This window comes from Triturus cristatus, chromosome 5_2 (assembly GCF_964204655.1).
Source record: "Triturus cristatus chromosome 5_2, aTriCri1.1, whole genome shotgun sequence".
NCBI classification, from domain to species: domain Eukaryota; kingdom Metazoa; phylum Chordata; class Amphibia; order Caudata; family Salamandridae; genus Triturus; species Triturus cristatus.
The window spans coordinates 481,118,402-481,141,830 of NC_140588.1; the positions used below are offsets into that span (position 1 = coordinate 481,118,402).

The 23,429-nt window shown below is 43.5% G+C and overlaps 1 protein-coding gene across 1 annotated transcript in view; it reads left to right on the top strand.

Moving 5' to 3' along the window:
• Positions 1–22,850, top strand: part of AOAH (acyloxyacyl hydrolase) — a 780,853-nt gene extending 758,003 nt beyond the window's left edge. Inside the window, exons 20-21 of the mRNA XM_085607471.1 lie at positions 21,436–21,512; positions 22,016–22,850. Of these exons, the coding sequence (XP_085463597.1) occupies positions 21,436–21,512; positions 22,016–22,144 (206 nt within the window). The 3' untranslated portion in view covers positions 22,145–22,850. The remainder of the gene's footprint in view (positions 1–21,435; positions 21,513–22,015) is intronic.
• Positions 22,851–23,429: the final 579 nt, after the last annotated feature.

Consider the following 23,429-nt stretch of genomic DNA (forward strand, 5'->3'; position numbering starts at 1 on the left):
TCTGATGTACTGAGGACTCCATGTCCATATTCTCTGGTAGACAAGACAAGCCAGAGAATGCATTACTTGGGGGTAAATGGGGGGCACAGAAGTGGCTGGCACTCCGCACCCTCCCCGAGCATACTTCTGTGGCATCTTTCTTCAAACATTTTCTACTTTTCCTTCCCTTGTAGTTTTAAACGCACTGATATGAAACAATGTGTGAGATGGGACTGGCCAAATATCACAGAAAGAATTCAGAGCTCAGTTTTTTCAAAGTATATGGCTAAATATTTTAATTGGCCAAATAAAGGGTGTAGTATAGTTGGAGAAATAGATTTATAAAGTTTACACTCATTTTAAATGTTTAAAGATGAGAGATGTTCTGTATAAATGCATTTCCAGTGGAAAAATAGTGGCGCACATTCAATACTGCCCCAGGGATAAACCTCTGATGAGCTAATGCCTGCACTGATTTTCTTTGTAATAACTTAATCTCTATGCACAGCAGTCCTCTGCGGGGAAATATATATATCTATAGCTGCAAAATGGTGCACGAAGTAAATGTAATGCGTGTGATCTGTTATCAGACTCTAACACTCCCAGTGATAGCATTTACTGTGGCAGCTGGTTAATCTCTGTGGGTGTGGAGCGCAGGGAGGGAGGTGACGAGTATTTTGTAATCATCTTTAACACTTAAATGTACAGAAAGTCCAAAAAACAGGGTCGCAAAAGAAACGTGTGTGAACAAAAACATACGAAAAGGGTGTTTGTGCACAGATTGTGTGCAGGGGCGTAACACGGGCCCCCGCAGCCCCCGCGGTGCGGGGTGCCCCCACGCTCCAGGGGCCCCCTTATTTTACTCTAGTCTAAGCGGAGGGAGACGGCTGCGCCTGCAAGCAAGCCTCTTCAGCCCACCCAAATCCCCATAAATTAAACTGTGCGCGCACGCCACGGTGACGGCATCTAAGCCTCCGAGTCTTCCCTCTCTTTCTGTCTCGCTCCTCAGTTAGTGAAAACCGAGACTTCAAGAAATGGATATTACCCTATCTTTCCTCCTTTCGTTTATTTGCTCCCCTGTGAAATGGATACAAAAAAGAATAACATTTTTACTGGAAACGTTGTCTTTTTCTGACACAAGTGCAGCCTCCGGGTGGAGAGAAATAAACCATTCCAAATGTGAAAAATAAATAACTAATTAAAGCAAGACAGAGTGGTTGCAAGGTGGCCAGATTGATTTATTTAAACCTAAACACATTAGCGCCACTTTACAGTGTTTGCCAGTGAAGTGATACTTTTGTTTTCTCCTCTCTCTTTGAGCAATGTTGTTTTCCCTGTGTGGGAGAGTGCACCTTGCCTGGAGGTACTGAAATACCTGCTTGATGGGTGAATTGGAAAACAAAATGTGTACAGCGACTGTGTGTTTACGAATGTGGTCTTTTTAAATCATACTGCCTATGTTATGAAAGAATATAAGCAATGGGCACTGAAACGGGTCCCTTCCAGGACCTGTAGTCCTGGCCTTAACTTTTCACACAAAAGCACTCACTAATTTCAGAATAATGAGTGTAAAAGGAAAAAGGTAACCATGTTGTACTTGCTTACATTTCACATGCTTTACTTAATCTTGCATTCCCTAGGAGTGTTTGCTTTTTCTAGGATGTTTATTTTTTTTAGGCAGCATATTGCTCTTGTCTAGTGTGTAATTAGAATTGAGTCACATCCAGGTGTTTATAGCGGGTCAGTGCAGTGCAAGTTTCTCTAAGTGGGGCAGTATGGTGTTCAGTGGGGGAGAGGATATGGCGCTATGGTCAGAGCTGCTGAAGTGGAACTGGTGAACCAGGTTCCTCCTTAATGAGTAGGCTCCCAGACCACTCTCCTGAGGGAGCACATTCCTGTGCTACACCTTAGAAGGCGCCGCAAGATCTTAAAAGCCCTGGTGTCTTAGCATCAGCAGGTGGACCCTAGCGGTGGCAAGTGTGGATTAACCTTGAAGGCCTGTCCACCACTATCCATGAAGTTCAACTCCTGTCTTGGGGACAGAACTATGAAGCGGCACACCATAGAGTGGCAGTGACTCTGTCACTGAGGTCACAGGACCCTTGAGCAGGGTGGCCCTAGGGCAGTACGACCGCATCGGGCGCTAACTTCAGGTGGGGGCGTCGTGTTTGTAAGTATATTATGGTTTTAAAAGCACTTGCTGCCTCCTTCCTGGCCTCCAACATTTTGGGGCAACAATAAAAATGTCTTGATCACTCCAGTGATTAATGTTGTTAGTAGAGAGAGATGGTGTTTTGTCTAGTGAAAGGTTTGACTCATGAAAAGGAATGGCAGAGGTGTAATGTGCATGCTGCTAAGAACATGTGCCATGCATATCACAAAGTGCACATAATATGAATAGGTCAGTGGGTTACTTCTTTTGTCAGAGAGACCCTATTGTTACTTGCAGTTAATAAGTTGAAATCCTAACATAGAACAATGAGCTATTAACTGTCATGTAAGAGCTGCATGTAAACTCCAAGGTATAAGTTAGAGCGTTATGTTTTTTTCCCCAGTCTTCGATTATCCTAATGTTGCAAAAAAGGGTTCATTTGGGTAGAAATCAATTCTGATTATTAAAGAGAACCCCTAACCATGGTATTATGTTTTTAATTCTGAGTTTGTGTTTCTGCAGACCAATCACTATTAAACTATGCTGCCTACTAGTATGGTTGTCATGTGACTCCTACACCTTGTAATCCTTTGTCTTATGTAACATTTCCTACACAGTGATTTACACACATATGAATGATTGTCTCTGTGTAATACGTGTGATGTAAAGTGCTCTGATACCCTACACTGGTATTAGTGGTGCTGTAAATTTTCTGATACTTTATTATTTTGAAAGTTTTACACATGCTAACAGTCTCTGCAAAGATTTTTCCTTATTAGTACTAGTGGAACATACAACTGCAGCAATGAGAAAGGTGACCAGTCAACCTTTGCAAAGGGCCTTCCACTTCACAGCAGCACAAGTCACATTATTTAGTAACTTTTGATGTGTTTGAGCTATAAACAATTTATTAGTTAAAATCGTCAGATTATGCAGCAGATGATGTATAATATGGCAAATATGGCAAAGCCATAGTTATGTGGAAAACATTTGCAAACTAGGATATTTTGTCATTCATGTTTGAACTCTCTCTCTAGGCATCTTGAAGCTGGAAAACTCCTGCATCCATCCCAAACTGGGTTTCGCCCCTCCCAAGGGACTGAAACAGCCTTACTGGCAGTCGCGGAAGACTCTAGAAGGATTCTTGATGTAGGTGGTTCTCTAGCCATGATATTGTTAGATCTCAGCACAGCATATGATATGGTTAATCACTGTATCCTAATGCATCGACTCAAAGATCTGGGTGTGACAGGCACAGCCCTGAATTGGCTGTGCTCTTTCCTTGAGGTTAAATCCTTCCAGGTCTTCGAGGGCGAGGTCATATTAAGCCCTAGGCCCCTTTATTGTGGAGTGCCTTAGGGGTCGTCCCTGAATCCCACTCTCTTTATGGTTTACATGGCTTCTCTCGCAGACATTGTTCTACCCTTTGGGGTGCATATAATTACATATGCCGACGACACTCAATTAGTGGTGGCATTTAACTACAAAAGCAGTTCCCCTACTTTTCTTGGCCCATGCCTCGAGGAGATGATGAGGTGGATGTGCCATTCCCATCTAAAACTGAACGGTGATAAGACCAAGATTATGTTGCTCGGTAATCCCTCCCCCCTCGAGGTTTCCTATATCTGGCCAGCATGTACGGGCCCTGTGCCTATCCCCAAATCCGAAATAAAGCGTTTGGGTTTCTGGCTTGATTCTGAGCTTAGCTTTTAAACCCAAACAAGGAAAGTTGTTGCCTCCTACTTCGATATTCTAAGGCTGCTGTGTAAAGTGTTGCCTTTGCGACCTCCTCAAGCAAGAAAGCTTGTGGTCCAGGCACTTGTCTTATCCCGCCTGGACTATGGCAACGCTCTTTATCTCGGTGCTCCCTGTGCGGTCTTTAAGAAACTTCAAATCATGCAAAATTGTGCCGCAAGGATTCTTGAGGGTACTCCAAGCCGCCAGTCAGCCAAAGCTGCACTTAGGTCTTTACATTGGCTTTCTATTCAGGAAAGGGTCAACTTTAAAGCCCTCTGCACCACCCATAAGATGCTAGGGGGTGTGGGACCAGCTATCATTTCTTCCTTTGTCCAGCCCTACCAAGCCAACAGGCGGTTACGTTCAAATGACCTCCACCTGGCGTCTGTTCCCAGAATCAAGAGGTCAAGAAGTGGCGGCCGGCTCTTCTCTTACAACGCCGCTAAACTCTGGAACTCCTTGCGGCTTCAGCTACGTAAAGAGCCAGACCCCACTGTCTTCCGCAGGAGGCTCAAAACCTGGCTTTTCCCTAATTGATTGCCACAGCTAAGTGTGGTTTCTGTCCTAGCGCGGGGATGCCTTCGGGTAACTATGCGCTTTATAAATGCTATTTCATTTCATTTCAACTGCTCTTGTGGAAAAAGGGAGGAGAAGTGCTGATGACAGAAACTTCATGGCTGGGAGACAAATGGCTTGCGATTCCACTTTCAACGCCGCTAAACTCTGGAACTCCTTGCGGCTTCAGCTACGTAAAGAGCCAGACCACACTGTCTTCCGCAGGAGGCTCAAAACCTGGCTTTTCCCTAATTGATTGCCACAGCTAAGTGCGGTTTCTGCCCTAGCACTGGGATGCTTTCGGGTAACCATGCGCTTTATAAATGCTATTTCATTTCAACGGCTCTTGTGGAAAAAGGGAGGAGAAGTGCTGATGACAGAAACTTCATGGCTGGGAGACAAATGGCTTGCGATTCCACTTTTAAGGATATTTGGGACATTCTGTGATTGGAAATGTATCCCACTTTGTGAATGTATTTTAATGTCAATAACACATATTTAACCTTAAATAAACATGTGTATCTATTGGTTACATTAAATAATGTAATAAGCTGTAACCGGTTAGTGTAATGGGAAACAAATACTAAAAATTGGGATATTTTGCTCTTTCTGCCACACCTCTCACTCCGCCCACTGACCCAATCCATTGGTTATTCCAGCCCTCTGATTCTCCTCCCACAGTTCATCTACTTTTTTTCCCCCACTTCCACCACTGCCTGGCACTAACATGCATTAGAGGCAACTGTGGGCTTTTACCACTGGGTCTCTTAGAGAATGACACCTCAGGTCCATACACGAGGGCTAAACACAGCACGTTTCTGGGTTCTCCGCACAACGTGTTTGCTATTTGACGCCAGACTTCTGCAGCATGTGTTGAGGAAATTAAACATCCCCTTATGCTTGTATAAAACATAGCTGCCAAGTGGCATTGGCACCATGTCATGTCCATTCGTAGCTTTTATCCAACAACACTTTGCATGCTGGAATGTTTAACCCCTTACTTAGATGGTCACAGCACAACTCCCAGAATGCAAGGCGCTGTTGGCTTAAAATCCAGGCCTGGCTGGCGGTGTCACAGGTGACGATAGAGCCATTTGGAGGCAATGGTGAATCTGTAATTTAGCAGGCGTGCCTATACTCTTAGTAAATTGTAAATACCACCAGTGTTAACACACAGGTCTGAGGCCTCCGTTTGTTATGAACTAAGGCCCAGTCTGGTGGTTCAGGTCAGTCCTTGTGAGGGAAGCTGCTGGACTTGCTTTTACCATGCACTTTGAAAGTATTTTCACCTTGATGCAAGAAGAAAGTTGGATTGTTTTACAAAACATGCTTGATTTTTGTATATTGCTGGACTGGTGATTGCTTTATTTTGCACTTTGAAAGTATTTGCACTTTTTCTTTTGCCTTACTAACTACAGTTTGTATAGATTGTCATTAGGTACTTGCTGATATGGTTCGTTTTTATTCTACATGCAGTGTTATTTATGGTGTATTGCATGCACTTGTCTGTAATACGTGTACCTTAAATCTTGTATTTAGCATTGTTTACACTACAGAAATGATGAATTAAAACAGACAAACATCTGCATCAATGTTCTGAAGCATCCAAACAGTTTTCTTCCTCAGCCTTGTTTGCCTGCCTGTTTTGCAGTGCTTACTAATAAAGATATTATGATTGAAATTGCTTCCTCAGTTCACGGTATTATCATGCACAACCCTTGACAGTCGCTAGTGTGTGGCATGCAGATAATTCACCAGTCTATTTCTCTTGACTTTCGCAGGATACTGAGTTATAGCTTGTGTACTTCTCATGTATATTGTCAGTCGAGTTTTTATGGAATTGCAGGTTTGGGTTGGTCTTTCAAAGTTTCACGGTATTGGAAATTCAATTTCAGACCCTTCATAGTTGTTCTTTGTTCTTCAGCCATAGGCAGTTCCTGAGACAATAGGACCGCTCCTTGGCATTGTTCTGATTGCTGACTCAATTAAATAATCTGCTTTTGACAGTATTGTTACAAATGGAATAGCTTTTATGTTAAGAGTGTTTCCCACTTTCTCATTAGAACTTAGAGAAAGACAATATAGAGGCATTTCATTTAAATGTTGGAGGTTTCAAATCAAAATATGCTAGATTTCTGGGTGGTAGGGCAAAGTGGTAGATGGAGGGCCGCGCCGCCGGGGGAGGAGGGGCCCCCTCAAGTTTTGTTACGCCACTGATTGTTTGTGACATCTCTCAACATTTAAAGAGGAGACACACTGGAGCATATGTCACAGATATTCTGCATTAGAGCATTGGCACGTTCGGAGCACCATTGAAGACAAAGAAGTGGCCCTAGGCTTATAATGGCTGAATAAGCCTTCTTTTCCAACATACCAAAGTTTGTCTTTTTGTTTCAGCCTTTTTAGGTCGAAGCGTACCAGACAGCGCAGGTGTCTGGTTTGCTATCAACATCTTGGGGACATTCGGAAAGCTTCACTGGGAATGCAATCCGCCCATTGCTTCCCATTTGATTTGTGGTTAACTCTCATTTGTTTGCTGGCTTTATTTGTTTTAGGCTGTCCAGCTTAATTTTGCCCTTTCCCTTGCCCAAACACTATTTATTGTATACTTCCATCAGTTCTGAATTTCTATGAACATGCCTTTAAATCGTGTTCTTATTGTCTCTCAGTTGCTGTGCATTCAAAGACAAAGGTCAAATATCAGGCACTGTCTTCCAGGGAGCTTGGTGTTTAATTTTCTTTCTCTGACTTCAAAGAGAGAAGATTTATGTGACAATCCTGCTGGGTACCCATGTTAGACAGAAAGACTGTAGGATGTTATTTTTTCTAGCACAAAACAAAATCTAAATGTCTGTAAATTAATTGTGCAGGTATTTCAGAATATGAAAAACAGAAATGAAGCACATATTGTGGTAATTCTGAAATGTGGCGGAATCACATTTTATAATAAGACCAAAACAAATCAATCAATCAGGAATTTGTGAAGCACGCTACTCACCCGTGAGGGTCTCAAGACGCAGGGGGGGTTTCGGGGAGGATGGCGTGCAGCTCAGAATGAGCAAAAGAGCCAGGTCTTGAGGCTCTTCCTGAAGATGTGCAGAGTGGGGGAATGTCTGATGTTCAGCAGGAGCTCGTTCCAGGTCTTTGCCGCGATGTAGGAGTAGGCTCTTCCACCCGCTCTGCTCTGCGGATGCGTTGGGTTTCGGCGAGGGCGGCGGAGCGGAGGATTCTCTTGGGTACATGGAAGGAGACTCTTTCGTTGAGGTATTGGGGACCGGTGTTGTGGAGGGATTTGTAGGCGTGAGTGAGTAGCTTGATGGTTACTCTCTTCTCGACGGGGAGCCAGTGGAGGTCACGTAGGTGCTGGGTGATGTGTTCATGTTGTGGGATGCTGAGGACGAGTCTGGCAGCGGTGTTCTGGATGATCTGGAGTTTTTGGAGCTGGGGTTTGTTGATTCTGGCGTAGAGGGCATTTCTGTAGTCCAGTCTGCTTGTTATGAGTGCGTGGGTGATGGTCTTTCTGGATTCAGGGGGGATCCACTTGAATGTCTTACGAAGGATGCAGAGATTGTTAAAACACATGGAGGAGACGGCGTTAATCTGTCGGGTCATTTTGAGCATGATGCCAAGGTTCTGGGCATTGCCCGTGGGAGTGTGGGGGTTGCCGAGGTTGGTGGGCCACCAGGAGTTGTCCCATGCTGAGGGGATGGGACCGAGGACAAGGACTTCTGTCTTCTCCGAGTTAAGCTTCAGGCAGCTGCCTCTCATCCAGGATCCAACGTCTTTCATTCCTTCCTGGTAGCTGAGTCTGGTGGTGTCGGATTGTTTCATGAGAGAGAGGATGAGCTGGGTGTCGTCGGCGTAGGATACAATGCTGAGTCCAAGCTGTCTGACGATGGCGAGGGGGTCCATGTAGATGTTGAAGAGCGTGGTGAAGAGCATGGGGCTGAGCGATGAGCCTTGGAGTACTCCGTAGTTGATCTCTGTGGTTTCGGAGAGGAAAGGCGGGAGTCTGATTCTTTAGGTTCGGCCAGTGAGGAAGGAGTGGATCCAGTCGAGGCCATCCCGGCGTCATGGAGTCTGGCAGTGAGAGTGCGGTGGGAGATGGTGTCAAAGGCAGCAGAGAGGTCAAGTAAGATAAGGGTCTCTGGTTGAGGAGAGTGCGGATGTCATCTGTGGTGGCAAGGAGGGCGGTCTCGGTGATGTGGTTGCTGCGGAATCCAGATTGGGAAGAGTCGAGGATGGAGTCGACTTCGGTGAAGTTTGTGAGCTGAATGTTGACTATTTTCTCTCTGACTTTAGCCGCAAAGGGGAGGAGAGAGATGGGTCTGTAGTTTTTGAGGTCCGTAGGGTCCGGAGGGATTCTTGAGGAGGGGCTTGACTTCTGCGTGTTTCCAGTCGACGGGGAATGTGCCAGATTCAAAGGATGCATTAATGGTGCATCGTAGCTCTGGTGCTATGGTGGTGGCAGCTCTGTGGAAGATGTGCAGTGGGCAGGGGCCATGGGGGCTCCTGAGTGAATGCTCTTCATGGTCATGGTGGTGTCTTCAGTGGTGACCAGGGTACAGGTGGAGATGGTCGGGTGGCTGGCGTTGCAGGGGGTAAATGTGGTTTCGATGTCTGGTGTTTGCTCATTGAAGTTGTCGTAGAGGAACTTGATCTTGAGATGGAAGTAGGAGCTGAGTTTGTTGCAGAGGTCCTGGGAAGGTGTGACATCTGATGCTTTGTTGGGTGGTTTGGTGAATTAATGAATGATGCGGAGAAGTTCCTTTGAGTTGCTGGAGTTAGCGAGGATTTTGCTCTGGATGAAAGTCCTTTTGGAGGATCTGATGCGTTGGTGGTATTCTGTCATGGCGTTCTTGTAGGTGGTTTGAGCTTCTGGGGCTTTGGTGTTTCTCCACACTTTCTCAAGATGTTTGCAGGTGCGTCTGGATTCTAGGAGGTCGGTGGTGAACCAGGTGGCTTTCATGGGGCACAGTCTGTTGGAGTTGTGGAGGGGGGGGCGAGCTTGTCTGCGCAGTTGGTGATCCATCTATGTAGTTCGTGGGCTGCAGAGTTGATGTTGGTCGTGGTGGGAGGGGGATTGTGGTTGAGGGGGATTGTGGTTGAGGGTGGAGTTGAGGTGCTCCTTGGTGATCTTGCTCCAGTTCCTTAGCGCAGGGCGTGATGTAGGTTTGTGAGCGGTGGTTTTTTTGAAGGAGAAGTGCACACAGTGGTGGTCTGTCCAGATGGATTGTGTGGTGTGCCTGATGTGGATGTTGTTCCCTCTCCTCCCTCCACTAGTAGATGACATTTACACACATTATCTTTTGTGCGCTGTATGGTTTTATCAGTAAAAGTGATTGTGTGTGAAAATGTAAAGGTCATTTCAATTGAGGATGTGTCGTCTGTAATGGCAGTGCACTACCACACCATCCATACTCCACTTTAACCCACTCCGTACTATGCCACTCCACTCCACTCAATTCTGCACTACTCCAAGCCACTTCACTCAACACCTCTCTGCTCTACACCACTTTACTCTATGCCAATGCACTTTACTCCGCTATGCACCACTGCACTCTATGCCAATCCACTCTAATCTACTCTACAACACTGCACTCTAAAACACTCTATGCCACTGCACTCTATGCCACTTCACTTTACTCTGAAACTATCTACTCTATGCCACTCTGTTCCACTTTGCACCATTCCACTTAACGCCATGCCACTTTATTCCACTTCAATCTACCCTCCGCCACTCCACCCAAATGCACTCTACATCACTCTAGTCTACACCAATGCTCTCTACACTACTTTACTCAAAACCAATACAATTTGTAACTGAACTCTACACCTATCTACTCTGCACCACTGCACTTTACGCTTATGTGCTCTACTCTGCAACACTCTATAGTACTCTGCACCATTGCACCCTATGTCACTTTAATCTACACCAATGCATTCCACACAATTGCACTCTATGCCACTCTACTTTGCACCACCCTACGCCAATGCACTCTACACCACTCTAAGCTACTGTGCACCACTGCACTCTATGACACTGTACTCTACGTCACTTCACTCTACGCCTCTACTCTGTACCACTCTACTCTATGCCAGTGTACTCTCCCACACTCTACTATGCATCACAGCACTCTTTGCCCCCACACCACTGTACTCTACACCACACTATGCCAATGCACTCTATGCCACTGAACTCTACACCACTGCACTCTATGACACTACCCTGCAAAACTGCACTCTGCAAAACTGCACTCTCCACCACTGAACTCAACACCATTCTACTCTGTCACTGCACTCTACGCTGCACCACTCAACTCTAAGCCACTCTACTGCACTCTAACCCATTACACTCTATGCCACTCTACTCTGCATCAATCCACTCTACACCACTCTACTCTATGCCACTGCACTCCACTACACTCTACTCCTCTGCACTCTACCCTACACCACCCCACTATATGCCAGTTCACTCTACTCTGAAACAATCTACTTACCTCACTGCACTCTATGCCACTCTACTTCACTCTGTGCCACTCCACTTTACGCCACTGCAATCTCCTCTTCACCACTCTACTCTAGGTCACGGAGCTCCACGCCAATGGACTCTACACCACTTTATCCAAAGTCATGTACTCTTTGCCAATCTTCTCTGCACCACTGTACTTTATGTCACTTCACTATAGTCCACTCTATGACACTCCACCCCACGATACTCCACTCTGACGTTCTACTCCACCAAACTGTACTCCACTCTATGACACTCTACTGCACTCTATGCCATTCTACTCTACAACACTCTACTCCACTCACACTACTCCACTCTAGGACGATCTACGCAAATCTCTGAATGCCCCTTCATGCCACTATATTCCACTCTATTCTATGACACACTACTCCACTCTATGCCACTCCGCTCTGACACTTCACACTACGCCACTTGACTCTACAACACTCTACTCCACACCACTCCACTCTCCTACACTACTATACTCTCCACTCTACAATATCGTCCCCTCCATGTCCCTCCACTGTACAAAACTTCGCCACTCTAAGCAACACCCTCAACGCCACTCCACGACACCCTGACACTCCACTTTACAACACTCTACTCCCTCCACGACACTCGACACCACTCCACTCTATGCCACTCCACTGCACTTAACTATACTCTGCACCACTATACACCCTTCCACGTCACTCTAAGACTCTCTGCGCCACTCCATAAGCAGAGACCCACTTCCAGGCTGGCCCAGCTGTCCTGATTTTGCACCCTCAACTGTGAGACCGACAACCGCAAGGACCAACTGCTGGTGGTACTTTGGACCGTGGCCCCCTATGACCCAAAGTCCCAAAGGAGACCCCTGGAAACCGACTGTAAATACCTGTACGCAATATATGCCTGTTCTTCCATAGGAAAGCACTGCTGTGTAAAGACGCATTTGAGTGAACTGTTTACTTACCTGTGAAATTCAATATTTTAAAAAGTTCTTACCTGATTACAAAGTTGTTGGTATCAACATTTATGTAAAAATGCAACTTATTTTCCTAAGGTGGTCTTGGACCTGAACTTGAGTGTGTATCTCATTTATTGACTCTGTGAGTACAACAACTGCTTAGCTTTACCCTCTGATAAGCCTAAACTGCTCGCCCACACTACCACAAACGAGAGCCTTCAGTGTTATAATGTTTGCCTTTGTAAAGGGTTGCCTGGACTCTACATATTGCACCCCGTTTTGGTCCACTACATAAACAGCCAGATTCCTACAATGAGGAATAACCATTGCATACGATACCACTGGTTATTCCTAATTTATGGGCGCTTTTTCACCCAGAGACTTTACTGCTTTGAACAGGTGGAGTCCCTGGGGGAAACTGTTCATGCACATGTGTTTACTTTGTAATTTGTAATCCTAATAGGCCTAATAACTCCTAATATAGGGCCCATCAGAAATTATGAGCAACTCCTAATATGACCCATAATGTCTTACCTTATTTGTGGCGAGCACGTTGACCATGCACATAGCCCCTAACATTTCTTGGGACATCCCTGTATATATATGATACTGGGTTTTTCTCCAAGTAACATTTGCAGTAACATCCTAACTTTAAAAAGAAATTTCGAGCTCCTTGGCCACCAGGAGCCTGGATTTCCACAATAGCGACTATCCTTTCTCCTTAACCATTATCTGCCTTCTGCGTTGTAGGCCATACTGTACTTAAATGAAACACCGTTTAAAAACACTTTTCTTTCACGCAAGTTCCTTTATGTATGACATCCTAAGACCCAGTTCTAAATGTGACCCCAAGCATGACCATGCTTTGTCCAGGAATGGGCCCTGCAGTCCCTTCACTCAAAACCCCAGGCACCTGTAACAACATGAGTCACTGTCCACCAATAGGCATGCCTATATACAAGATACACCAGATGTCTCAGTCCCCAGCCTGTGTCAGCCAACCCCCAAAGAAAATGTGTTTAAAATATGGAAACCTGGTGGACTTCCTCCAAAAATGAACTAAGATACACATTTGAAAAGGTAATATTTTATTTGGGATATTTGCATCAATAAGTAGATACGTTTATAGCACATTACAGAAACATTGGAACCAGTAAATCTTTTCATGAATAGTAACATTCCAAATGTTACAAAGTATGCTAAGTATACTAATATATAAATGTAAGGAAAAATGAAGAAGTATAAAACAAGACAATAAATAAAACAAATATATAGAACATTTTAATAATTATACATTGTGAGAAATTAGGTTGTTGGTTGAGGGGGTTGTGAGCCTTTCCTAAGCAACAGCCACAATCCTTGTCAGAGTGAACCACAAATGTCACTAAATCAACCTGTGCTTAACCCTCTGGTAGCTTGGCACAAAAACTATAAGGCTCAACTTAGAGACAATGTGTAAAGCATTTATGCAGTATACAAACAGTAATAATGTGAAAACACAGCATAAGGAAAATCCCACACCAATTTAGAAAAATTGAGTCAAATTAAATAAAGTATCTGAGACCAAAACAACAAAAATCCAATTTGTTTAACCAGAGATATTCAGTTTTAAAGGTTTTGGTAAAAATTGTGCCTTTAAAGAGCAAAGCGCCAACTGTAGTTATCTGGTTGCGCTAGACCGGGACAAAGTCACTAGTTCAGACCAACTATGATGGAGTGCAGACCGGTAAAAGGCATCAGGTTAGGCCTGCTGAGATTTGTACCTTTTGTCCTTGATGCGGCTCGTTTCCGAGAAGCTATGCGGGGTCCTGCATCAAGATGTGTCAGGCTGTGTCGGTTCTGATGCGGTGCTGCAAGGACTGCGATGTGAGGTCCGCATTGAGTTGTGTCGTGCTGCATCAGTTCTGATGAGGAGCTGTGAGGGCAGTGTCGAGTTGCATTGTGCTGCGTCGATTCAAATGGGGACCACAGCTGGGCTGGCAGAGCACCTTAATCCCTTCTTCCAAGTGTGGAGGGCTGGGGAGGTACTTCTTGGACTCAGAGCATGCAGAGTCCAGGCACAGGCTCAGAATGGTTGGAGCCTTACCGCCCTTGATTCTCTGATCAAGGGGCCAGCCAGCTAGCCCTTGGAGTCACTCTGGTGGTCCTGTGTTCAAGGTGCAGGTCCAATCCTTCTTCCTCAGGCAGCAAGGCAGCAGAGCAGCTAGACAGTCCTGCGGCAGAGCAGTCCTTCGGAGTCTTCTACAGGTACAGAAGTGATCTAAAAAGTGGGTTGGAGGGTCCCCTTTTTACAACTGGCGCCACTTTGAAGTGAGAGAAGCTTCCGGAGATTCCCGCTACAGAGGTTTCTGGATTTTCCTGCCTCCCTGCTCTAGCTCCAGTCTGTCCGAGGGCACAATAGGCTAGTGTAAAGTCATTTGTGAGTGAGCTGAGCCTGTGTCTTTGAATTGCAAGTGTGGTAGGTGACAGCTCTGCCCCCCTATCAAAGATGGCCCATCCTGCCAACTACCAGACCCTCATTTGTGCTACTGTCTAGGGGGAAAACACAAAGGTGAACTGCCAACTAAACCTAGTGACGTGTCCCAGTAAAAGGCTGCAGGCACCAAATGGTTAGGACAACAAAATGCCAACTTTCTAAAAGTAGGAAAGTACTATTCAGGTTGCACTGCTTCCCTTAATCAAATTTCATTTTTCACATTCATGCACGAAAAGTAGTAGTCTGTAAATGCGTGCGATCAGCTACTGTGAATCGTCCCATGTCACAGCTAATTAAATATGATTCCAAAGGGCACCTTGCTCGCGCACCCAACTGTCGCACTGCAAAATAGGAGATATTCCTTCTCAATGAAACATGTCTTCCAGAATTTGTTTATTTAAACCACTGGATACCAATATTTTATCATTCTTTATTCACCATTAATCCTTGTATTTTTAATCACTGCGGAGACAGCATAATTGACCATCATTATTTATTCAACTTAGTTTGGATGTTACGTACGAGATTTTTTGCATCATTCACAGCAGAAGTATGTTTTAGTGGGAAGGGTTTAGGAATGAGCGGGTTAAGGGTTTGTATTCAGTTTATTTTTTTTATTTTTTGAGATTAGAGTGGGGGGTATTGAGGGTGGTGAGGGTATAGGTATTGGGTGTTGTAATATTGTTTTGTATTTTGTATAATGAAGGTTCTCACAGGAGTGAGCTGTTTCTTTTATTTATTTTAGAGACCATTGACGAAAAGCCTTATGGCTTGCAATGCATTGGGTATGTTCTAATGGGCCTACTCCATTGCATGAATGACCTTGATGTGTCACTGTATAAGCCTGGATTGACATTCAGGAGGCATAAGAACTAAGCTGAATAAATAATGATGGTCAATTACGCTCTCTCCACAGTGATTAAAAATACAAGGATTAATGGTGAAAAAAGAATTACAAAATATTGGTATCCAGTGGTTTAAATGGACAGATTCTGGAAGACATGTTTCATTGAGAAGGAATATCTCCTATTTTGCAGTGCGACAGTTGGGTGCACGAGCAAGGTGCCCTTTGGAATCAACTTTCTAAAAGTGGCATTTTCAGAATTGTGACTTAAAATATGCATTTACCAATATAGAGCGATTAAAATCACAATTCCTCAGACACCAAACAGGAATTTACTACGTGCTAACTATCAAAAGATATCACTTATTAAATGTTGTAAGGTAACCCAATCCTATCTTATGGGGTAGGTAGGCCTTGCAGTAGTGAAAAGGAATTTAAGAGATTTTTCACTATCAGGACATGTAAAACTTTGAAAAAGTACATGTTCAACTTTTTAAATGCCTCACCCTGCCCTATGGGCTGTTTAGGGCCTGCTCTAGGTGTGACTTGCATGTATTAAAAAAGAAGGTTTAGGCTGGCAAATGGCTTATGCTGTCAGGTTGAAATAGCAGTTAAATACTGCAAACACAGACTGCAATGGTAGTCCTAAAATATGTTTAAAAGTTTACTTTAGTGTGTGTCACAATCAGTGCTGCAGGCATTTAATTTACAGGCCCTAGGTACATGTAGTATATTTTAATGCCATTTATAGTACCTCTTTACTATGGAGTTACATGTAAATTAATGTGCCAATTGGGCGTAAGCCAATTTTATTATGTTTAAAGGTGAAAGGACAAGCAATTTAGCACTGTTGATATCTTTTTGATGGCTAGGGTAAGCAGATGAATATATGCTCTATCTAGGCTATCATTATAACATACATCATACTACCAAGCTTGGAAAGAAATATTAGAGACATTCTTCCAATTTTTGCTAATCTGTTGAAAAGCAACAGAAAGTAATAAAACCACTATATTAATATTGAGTGAAAACGTACTCCAATCAGCTGAGCGACTACCAAAACATTCTCCCAATCTAGAATAGATCACTTGTTTGGTTCTTCATCTTTATCTCAACACATTTTAAACACTGAAATTGCCTCAGTACTTATTTCTGATCATGCACTTGTCACTTTAGAGTTAGTTCTACTCTCTCTTGTTAAAAGCTCTAGAAGATGGCGCTTAGATACATCTTTATTATTAGACACTTCCTCAACTAAGGCTTTTGAATTCATACATAAATTCTTTACAACTAATTCATCTCCTGAACTCTAGCTGCAGATTTTTTGAGATACCTTTAAAACAATGGCTAGAGATTTCATTAGTTCCTATGTCTCTCACAGGAAGAGAATAACCTCCCAAACATCACTAGGACACATGAAACAGATCAAAACACTAGATCTACTTTATTTCACTACTAAATATAAGGTACACTTAGATGGTTTAAGCAAAATTCTGTTCAATAAACTCACCACAGAAAATGCTGCCTTATATTTACTTCAATCCAGTATTAAATATAATGGACGCCAGAATAAAATGGGTCAATTACTCTCTAATTATTTAAAATTTAAAAAAGATAGGGTTAGGATAAAATCCAAGCAACTAGAACAGTGGTTCTTAACCCTTTGACAACTGTGGACCCCCACATAATACTGGAATCTAGGGACCCCCACTGAGTCATTGAAATCCAGGGACCCCCCAATGAGTCATTACTAGAAGCCAAGGACCCGGCTTAAGCATTTTCGAAGATATGAACTGCAATAGGATGCACAAAAATACAGGAAGAAGCATTCCTCAAACAAATACACAAATTATGAAGTATTTTATTTAATTCACAATCAAATAGAAAAAAAAATCCAAAATGTTAATTTCAATGAGAAGGTTGGAGCTTTTGTAAATTCAATTGACACCGCTCATCATTGATACTGTATTCTGCTTGATGCACTTACGCTGCTCCCACATATAAATCTGAAGATACTACTTTAATTTTAGTCTCCAATTTAAATTCCTTTACATTTACAGAATGTTTAAAACATTTCAATTTTACATGTTTCTTTATTTATATACATTTAATTAATCTGCTAATATTAATTAATTTTCTAAGCAGTCGCGGACTCCTTAGTGTGTTTCGCAGACCCCCAGAGGTCCCTAGCCCACAGGTTGAGACACACTGCACAGCAGCATATAGCATGGGGCAATGAGTCGGCTGGTTCAGATATTGGCTAGCTTCTCTGTGAGTGAGAGCAATCTGTGCTTTTTGAGGCAAAAAAACATTTTTGTTTTTAACCACTTTTTCCAATATTTAGGTTAGAGGTGACCACTGATATGTGTTTGGTATATCGTGGGGCGGTCTTGTTTTGTGCTCATCCTCATAACATCTGTGCAACTGATGTGTTTGACTGTTCACATTAATGTTTTATAGATATGTCTGTTTTTGCTTGATATTCCATAGGACCAGTAGGAAGAAACACGTCCCTCTATTTGCTATCTCACATTAATACACCACCTTTATGGTTCCTTGGTTATTGGTACGGGAGAGCAAAAAGCTGCTCAATGTTGCACTCCAGCCAAAAGGAAGATGGCACTCTTGTTTGTTACGTAATCAGAACAGGCACTTTTTTGCAACGCTACATTAAACTCCTTTTTGGCTCGTTTTAAAAGTTCATATAGTAGGAAACAGTCCAACCACTATTGTTGATCCATTGGTTAAATGGAGATAATTGACAACTGAATTTGGAGTTTGTGTAACAATAGCACAGAATTCAAGGGCTTGAAGTCCATACTGCAAATGCTGTTGAAATTTAATTCCCTTCAAGCAAGAATCAAAAGGGTTGGTTGTTCATTAGTGCAATAGATTTTCAGATCTTTTTGTAACACCTGCTTCAACCTAGGAGTTCATTTAACAAGTTTGATTTCAGCACCCTTCCTATGTTAATGAGATGCAAATGACCTAAGGATCAATGTCGTACAGAAATCGTCTGGCCAGCATGATTTGATACATTAAATGTGTTCAAGGTCTTTCTGAGAAGAGACTTAAGAAAAAGAGGCCAAGCCAGCACCCCTAGAGCAAGGCATTGGTAGAGTTTTAAAGAGGTGGGGCTGATAATGAAGGACTTCTTGTTTACATCAGTGTTACAAGAACGGAGTCTTACTTTTTATGGTTTGTCTTGATAGTGAAGCCATCGCCACACAATTGTGTGACTATCACCAGGAAAGGAGCTGTAGCTTTGCCCACATATTGGGGGCCAGGAGCACATGTTTTGATTGGGAAGACGTTGCGCGCTTCCAGGAAAAAGTGCTTGCACTCCACACAGATGTGATCATTTTGTTTATCTAGCTGCCTAAGCTTGAACTTTCAGGGGCACACACAAGGCATTGGAATGCTATTGAAGTGTCTTAGATAACTAGATAATTTATGGTGTTTTTCTCTGGTAGCAGCACAGATGGAAGGAGGGCAGTCTTTAACCTACATGGATAGTTAGGTCCGGCTTGACAGTGCACCTGTCCACTGTGCTTTTAACCCACATCAATATTATTCTACTGTTATTTGCTTACAGACAAATACATATTCATTCCCAAGCTATCTACTTGTAATGCTTTACATTACCATACAAAATAACACACAACTTTCCTTTGAAGCCAGACCTATTGCCAATGCCTGTTTAGGTCTGGGGTTAGCCAAGACCAAGGTTGACGTTTGTTCAGATGGCACCCCAGGTGAAACCAAATCACCACTCATCCTGATCCTCCTCCCCTTCGTCACCGGGATTTACACTTCTGTCTTTTCTAGCACTGTATATGAAAGGCATTCCTGTTGCACAATTGAATAGCATGGCTGCTGTGCTAGACGTTTGCTGTGGGAGTGAGAAACGCTTGGCCTGCTGCCTCACAGTTGTGCCCTTCTTTCACCAGTGCCCCTCTCATACATGCAAAATGAGGAACAGACAAAAAGGAATTTTAGTGGAAAAACTGAGGGACTTTAATTCCATTAATTTGCAATGGAAGCATTTTTAAGCAGGATAAAGTCAGATTAAACATGTTTTAATTGGGAAAAGCGGCAGTTCTTGCTTCAATCAGGAATGTGACCTTTATTTGTGCCCCAGAGGCTGCCTAGAAGTGGATGTTTGTGGAGTGATCTGGAAGGGGGAGGGTGGGAACTGCTGCTGACTGAATACAGAGAGCTAAGCAAAGTTCGCTCCCTGAGGCCTTCACTGCCAAGACCCATTGGCATTGGAAGGGGGGTGCGGTGGGTGCGGGCCGCCCCGGGTGTCATCACTGAGGGGTTGACAAAATGGCAAAAATATGTGTTTTAAACACATATTTATGCCATTTTGCAATCCAGGGGTGACAAGTGTCATCACTGAGGGAGGTGACAAAATGGTAAAAATGTGTATTTTAAACACATTTTTGCCATTTTGTCACGCCGGGGGCGACAAGAAGTTTTCCGCACGGGGTACCACCTGACCTTGCTACGCCACTGCTAAGGCCTTATCTTCTTCACCTGCCCTCCTCTTTGGTGATCCTTGTGGAGGCTGCTTTGTGCTCACAGATCCAAACCTGACTGACTCAAAGCACTGACCTGCTTATGAACGCTTATTTCTCATTTTCCTCCTCACCTGAATCCCCTATCCAGATGCTAAACAGCAGGTGAGAGGCCAAATAGGAGAGAGGGGGAGAAAGGAAAATGGAAGGAGACTTAAAAAACAGAAGGGAACAAAAAGAATCTATAGCAAGCCAGACGACAATGAACGGCACCAGCAAGCTGGAATGAAGACATTATTAAAAGCAGCTGGCTAGATAAGCTCCTTATGCGTCTGTCTAAATCAAGATGCCCTGGACCCGGGTCCAGCTCGCTGATGCGTAAAACTAGACCTGGCAAAAGTCTTTTAATTTTAGCAAAATTATTGACATAATATACTTTTAGTCCTTTTCACCCATTGATCAGTTGTTGGGTCATTCACATTTTTCTTCTGCCCACTACAGCATACAGCATGAGACAACGGGTCAGTTATTGGCTAGCTTCACTATGAGCACATGCAAAATAGATTCCTTCTGTGCCGTGGACTACTACGGCAATGTGTGCTTTTTGAGACCAAAAATATTTGCGTCTTTAATATTGGAGCGGGCCCTGCAGATTCCACAACAATGTTTTATAAAAACCAGGGTAAAATAATAGAAGCATTGACAAAGCCAACAGGGTGGCAGCCACCACCAGACTGATTGTCTGTGCTAGAGCTTGTTTATTATACTGAGAAAGATCTCCTGGTTTGGGAGTTTATTTCTTCAATACAAGATGTTTCCTGAATAGGCACTTTAAATATGGGGCATACTTGCCAAGCCTTCAGTGCACTGAAGGAAGCTGTCGCAGTGGCAGCTCCCTTCACAGCACAAAGATCCTGGCCAGGCAGGCAGGTACCTCAGGCATTCTGGCCAGGCCGGTAGGTGCCTCAGAGATCCTGGCAAAGACAGGTAGGTACTTCAGAGATCCTAGCCAGACAGGTAGGTACCTCAGAGATCCTGGCCAGGCAGGTAGGTACCTCGGAGATTCTGGCCAGGCAGGTGGGTACCTCGGAGATCCTGGCCAGGCAGGTGGGTTCCTCGGAGATCTTGGCCAGGCAGGTAGGTACCTCAAAGATCATGGCCAGGCAGGTAGGTACCTCAGCGATCTTGGTCAGACAGGTAGGTAGGTACCTCAGAGATTCTAGCCAGGCAGGTAGGTACCTCAGAGATCCTGGCCAGGCAGGCAGGTACCTCAGAGATCCTGGCCAGGCAGGTACGTACCTCAGAGATCCTGGCAAGGCAGGTACATACCTCAGAGATCCTGGCCAGGCAGGTAGGTAGGTAGGTACCTCAGAGATCCTGGCCAGGCAGGTAGGTACCTCAGAGATCCTGCCCAGGCACACAGGCACCTCCCACCAGAGTTTTAGAACAAGGTTGCTTTCGCAACTAATAAAACACTTCCTTGGAGGCTAGAAGTTACTGAGAACGGTTCTCAGCATCCCCCATACCAAAATACCAGATTGATGAAAGCCACCTCCTGACAATCTGAACTAAAAATGTTGGCAGTGTTGAAATTTAAAGTAATGAAGTATTTTATATTGGAGAGATTAAGATAAAAGCTCTTTGGTTTTTTTTTGCCTGTATGTTTTTGTGTTTTTTCTTTCAATAGCCTTCAGTAATCGCTCTTTTTGTAGTTGCAGAGTTGTGGAAAAAACAGATGGGAGATGGCTGGCAACTGATAGAACCTGTGGACGGATTTCACCCAAATCAGGTAAAACACTGAGATCGAGTAGGAACACAGGATGAGGAGGGAAGGCCTTAAATGAAATATTGTTGACCAGGGAAATGCTTTTCAAAATCCATGCATGGTAAGTACAGGTAAAATAAATATATGTATGAAGATATGTATGTTTAGGAGGGTTTAGGTGTGGGTAGGAGTATTGGGTTGTAAGAGTATTTTAGGGATGTGTAGGGCATAAACACATTTTTAAATGATATCTATATATTTCACTTACCTTATTTGTACTTCCCTGCATAGTAAATGTATGAATTGTAAAATTTGTGGTAAAGGCATGCGAGGTAAAAGCATGCAGTGTAATGTTGTACAACCATTTGAAGGCAGTTGAGCAGATTGAAATTAGAGGTGACAGCACTACACACAGGGAAAGCAAACTGAAGAGGCTTTTATAGAGTGTTCAATAACCACTCAGAATATGAAGGCCTCTACACATGTGATAAGTGCCTGACATGCTCATTCTGCTCTACTCTTCGCAGATTGCCTTGGCCCTTCAAGCACAGATTGTCTGGCAGGAAGTCCTGCAGAATTGGCCTGAGGTGTTTGGGAAAGAGAATCCGTTCAACGAAGCCATTGAAAAGAAATTTGGAAACCAAGGAGGCCACTGACCTGTTCGTTGTCTCCTCCAAGGACTTAATTGTCTCCACTGCCAAGAAGAGTTTGCTTTACTCATTGCCTACTATGTACAGGACAGAAGAGGTGCCAACGTGAAGAATCTGCTGCATGCAACTTGAAGAAAGTGCTAATTTAAGACTGATCGTTGCCACAATTTTGGACTGAGTGTTGTCTTAAATAGTTGAAGACCTGGGGCAGTGCTATTTTACCATCTTGGACAGCAGTAAAAGGTTGCTCGTCACATGAACTTTAAAAGAATGTGCTGCATTTAGCTAGAAATGTAGCAGCATGTGTTGCCATATTTAACAGACAAACAACAAAACACACCAACACCACACACAAATACACATTTTGTGCTTAAAACATAACAGGGCATAACAAAACAGAGTGCCACACAACACCACAGTACAACACAACATCAAATGGATATTATGCAACAAAAGAACAAAAAACATCACCACAACAAAATGGCACACAACAAATATGCACATACCTTTGTGTCACACATTACTCCCTCCATAAACCTCATTTCCTAGTACAATGATAAAAGGTGGTTGCACAAAGCGCAGCCTTAGTTTACCACAAAATACAAAAAATAGCACCAGTTAAAAACGTTTTGTAATGTGGACCTTTGAGGTCTGAAAGTAAACTGCTGTTCTTAACTGTTATGTGCAAGTTAATAAAAATGACAAAACAAAAGGTGGTCACACATGTATCTGATAAGGTTATGTGGCAGATCAAAACATTTTGTGGGCTTTTTACAAGTACAAGTACAGATCCATCTAAAACAGAAGGGTCAGTTTTTGAAGGCAGGGCACCTCTTCCTCAAAGGAACAGAAACCAACTGAATAACAAGAAAACAGGCCCTTTCGTGAGGGACAATCTAGATTTACTTCACCTCAACCAATCCCACTTCCATTTCTCACTTGCAAAATAGATCTGATCGAGTAAACCAAAATTGACTCTAAATTGTTCTTAAAAAGTACTTGTGGGTCAGATCTCTCTCAAAAACCCCTATCTACGAGGTATAGTATTCAATAGAGAATCCCCACTGCCAGCAGGTAAGTAGAACAAGTCTTTGGCCCAGCCCAGCTTCACTAAGATTTTGCTTCGAGGTTGCATCACTTTTATGGTGCAGTCCCGATGCAAAATCCATGTTGGCATTTACTACGACATGCAAAGTTGATTCGTGTGGCTTTGCATGGATTAGTAAATACTTAGCAATGCACAGCACAGTGCTGCCTTGAATTCTGCAGCTCACAAAGAAGGAGGCATATG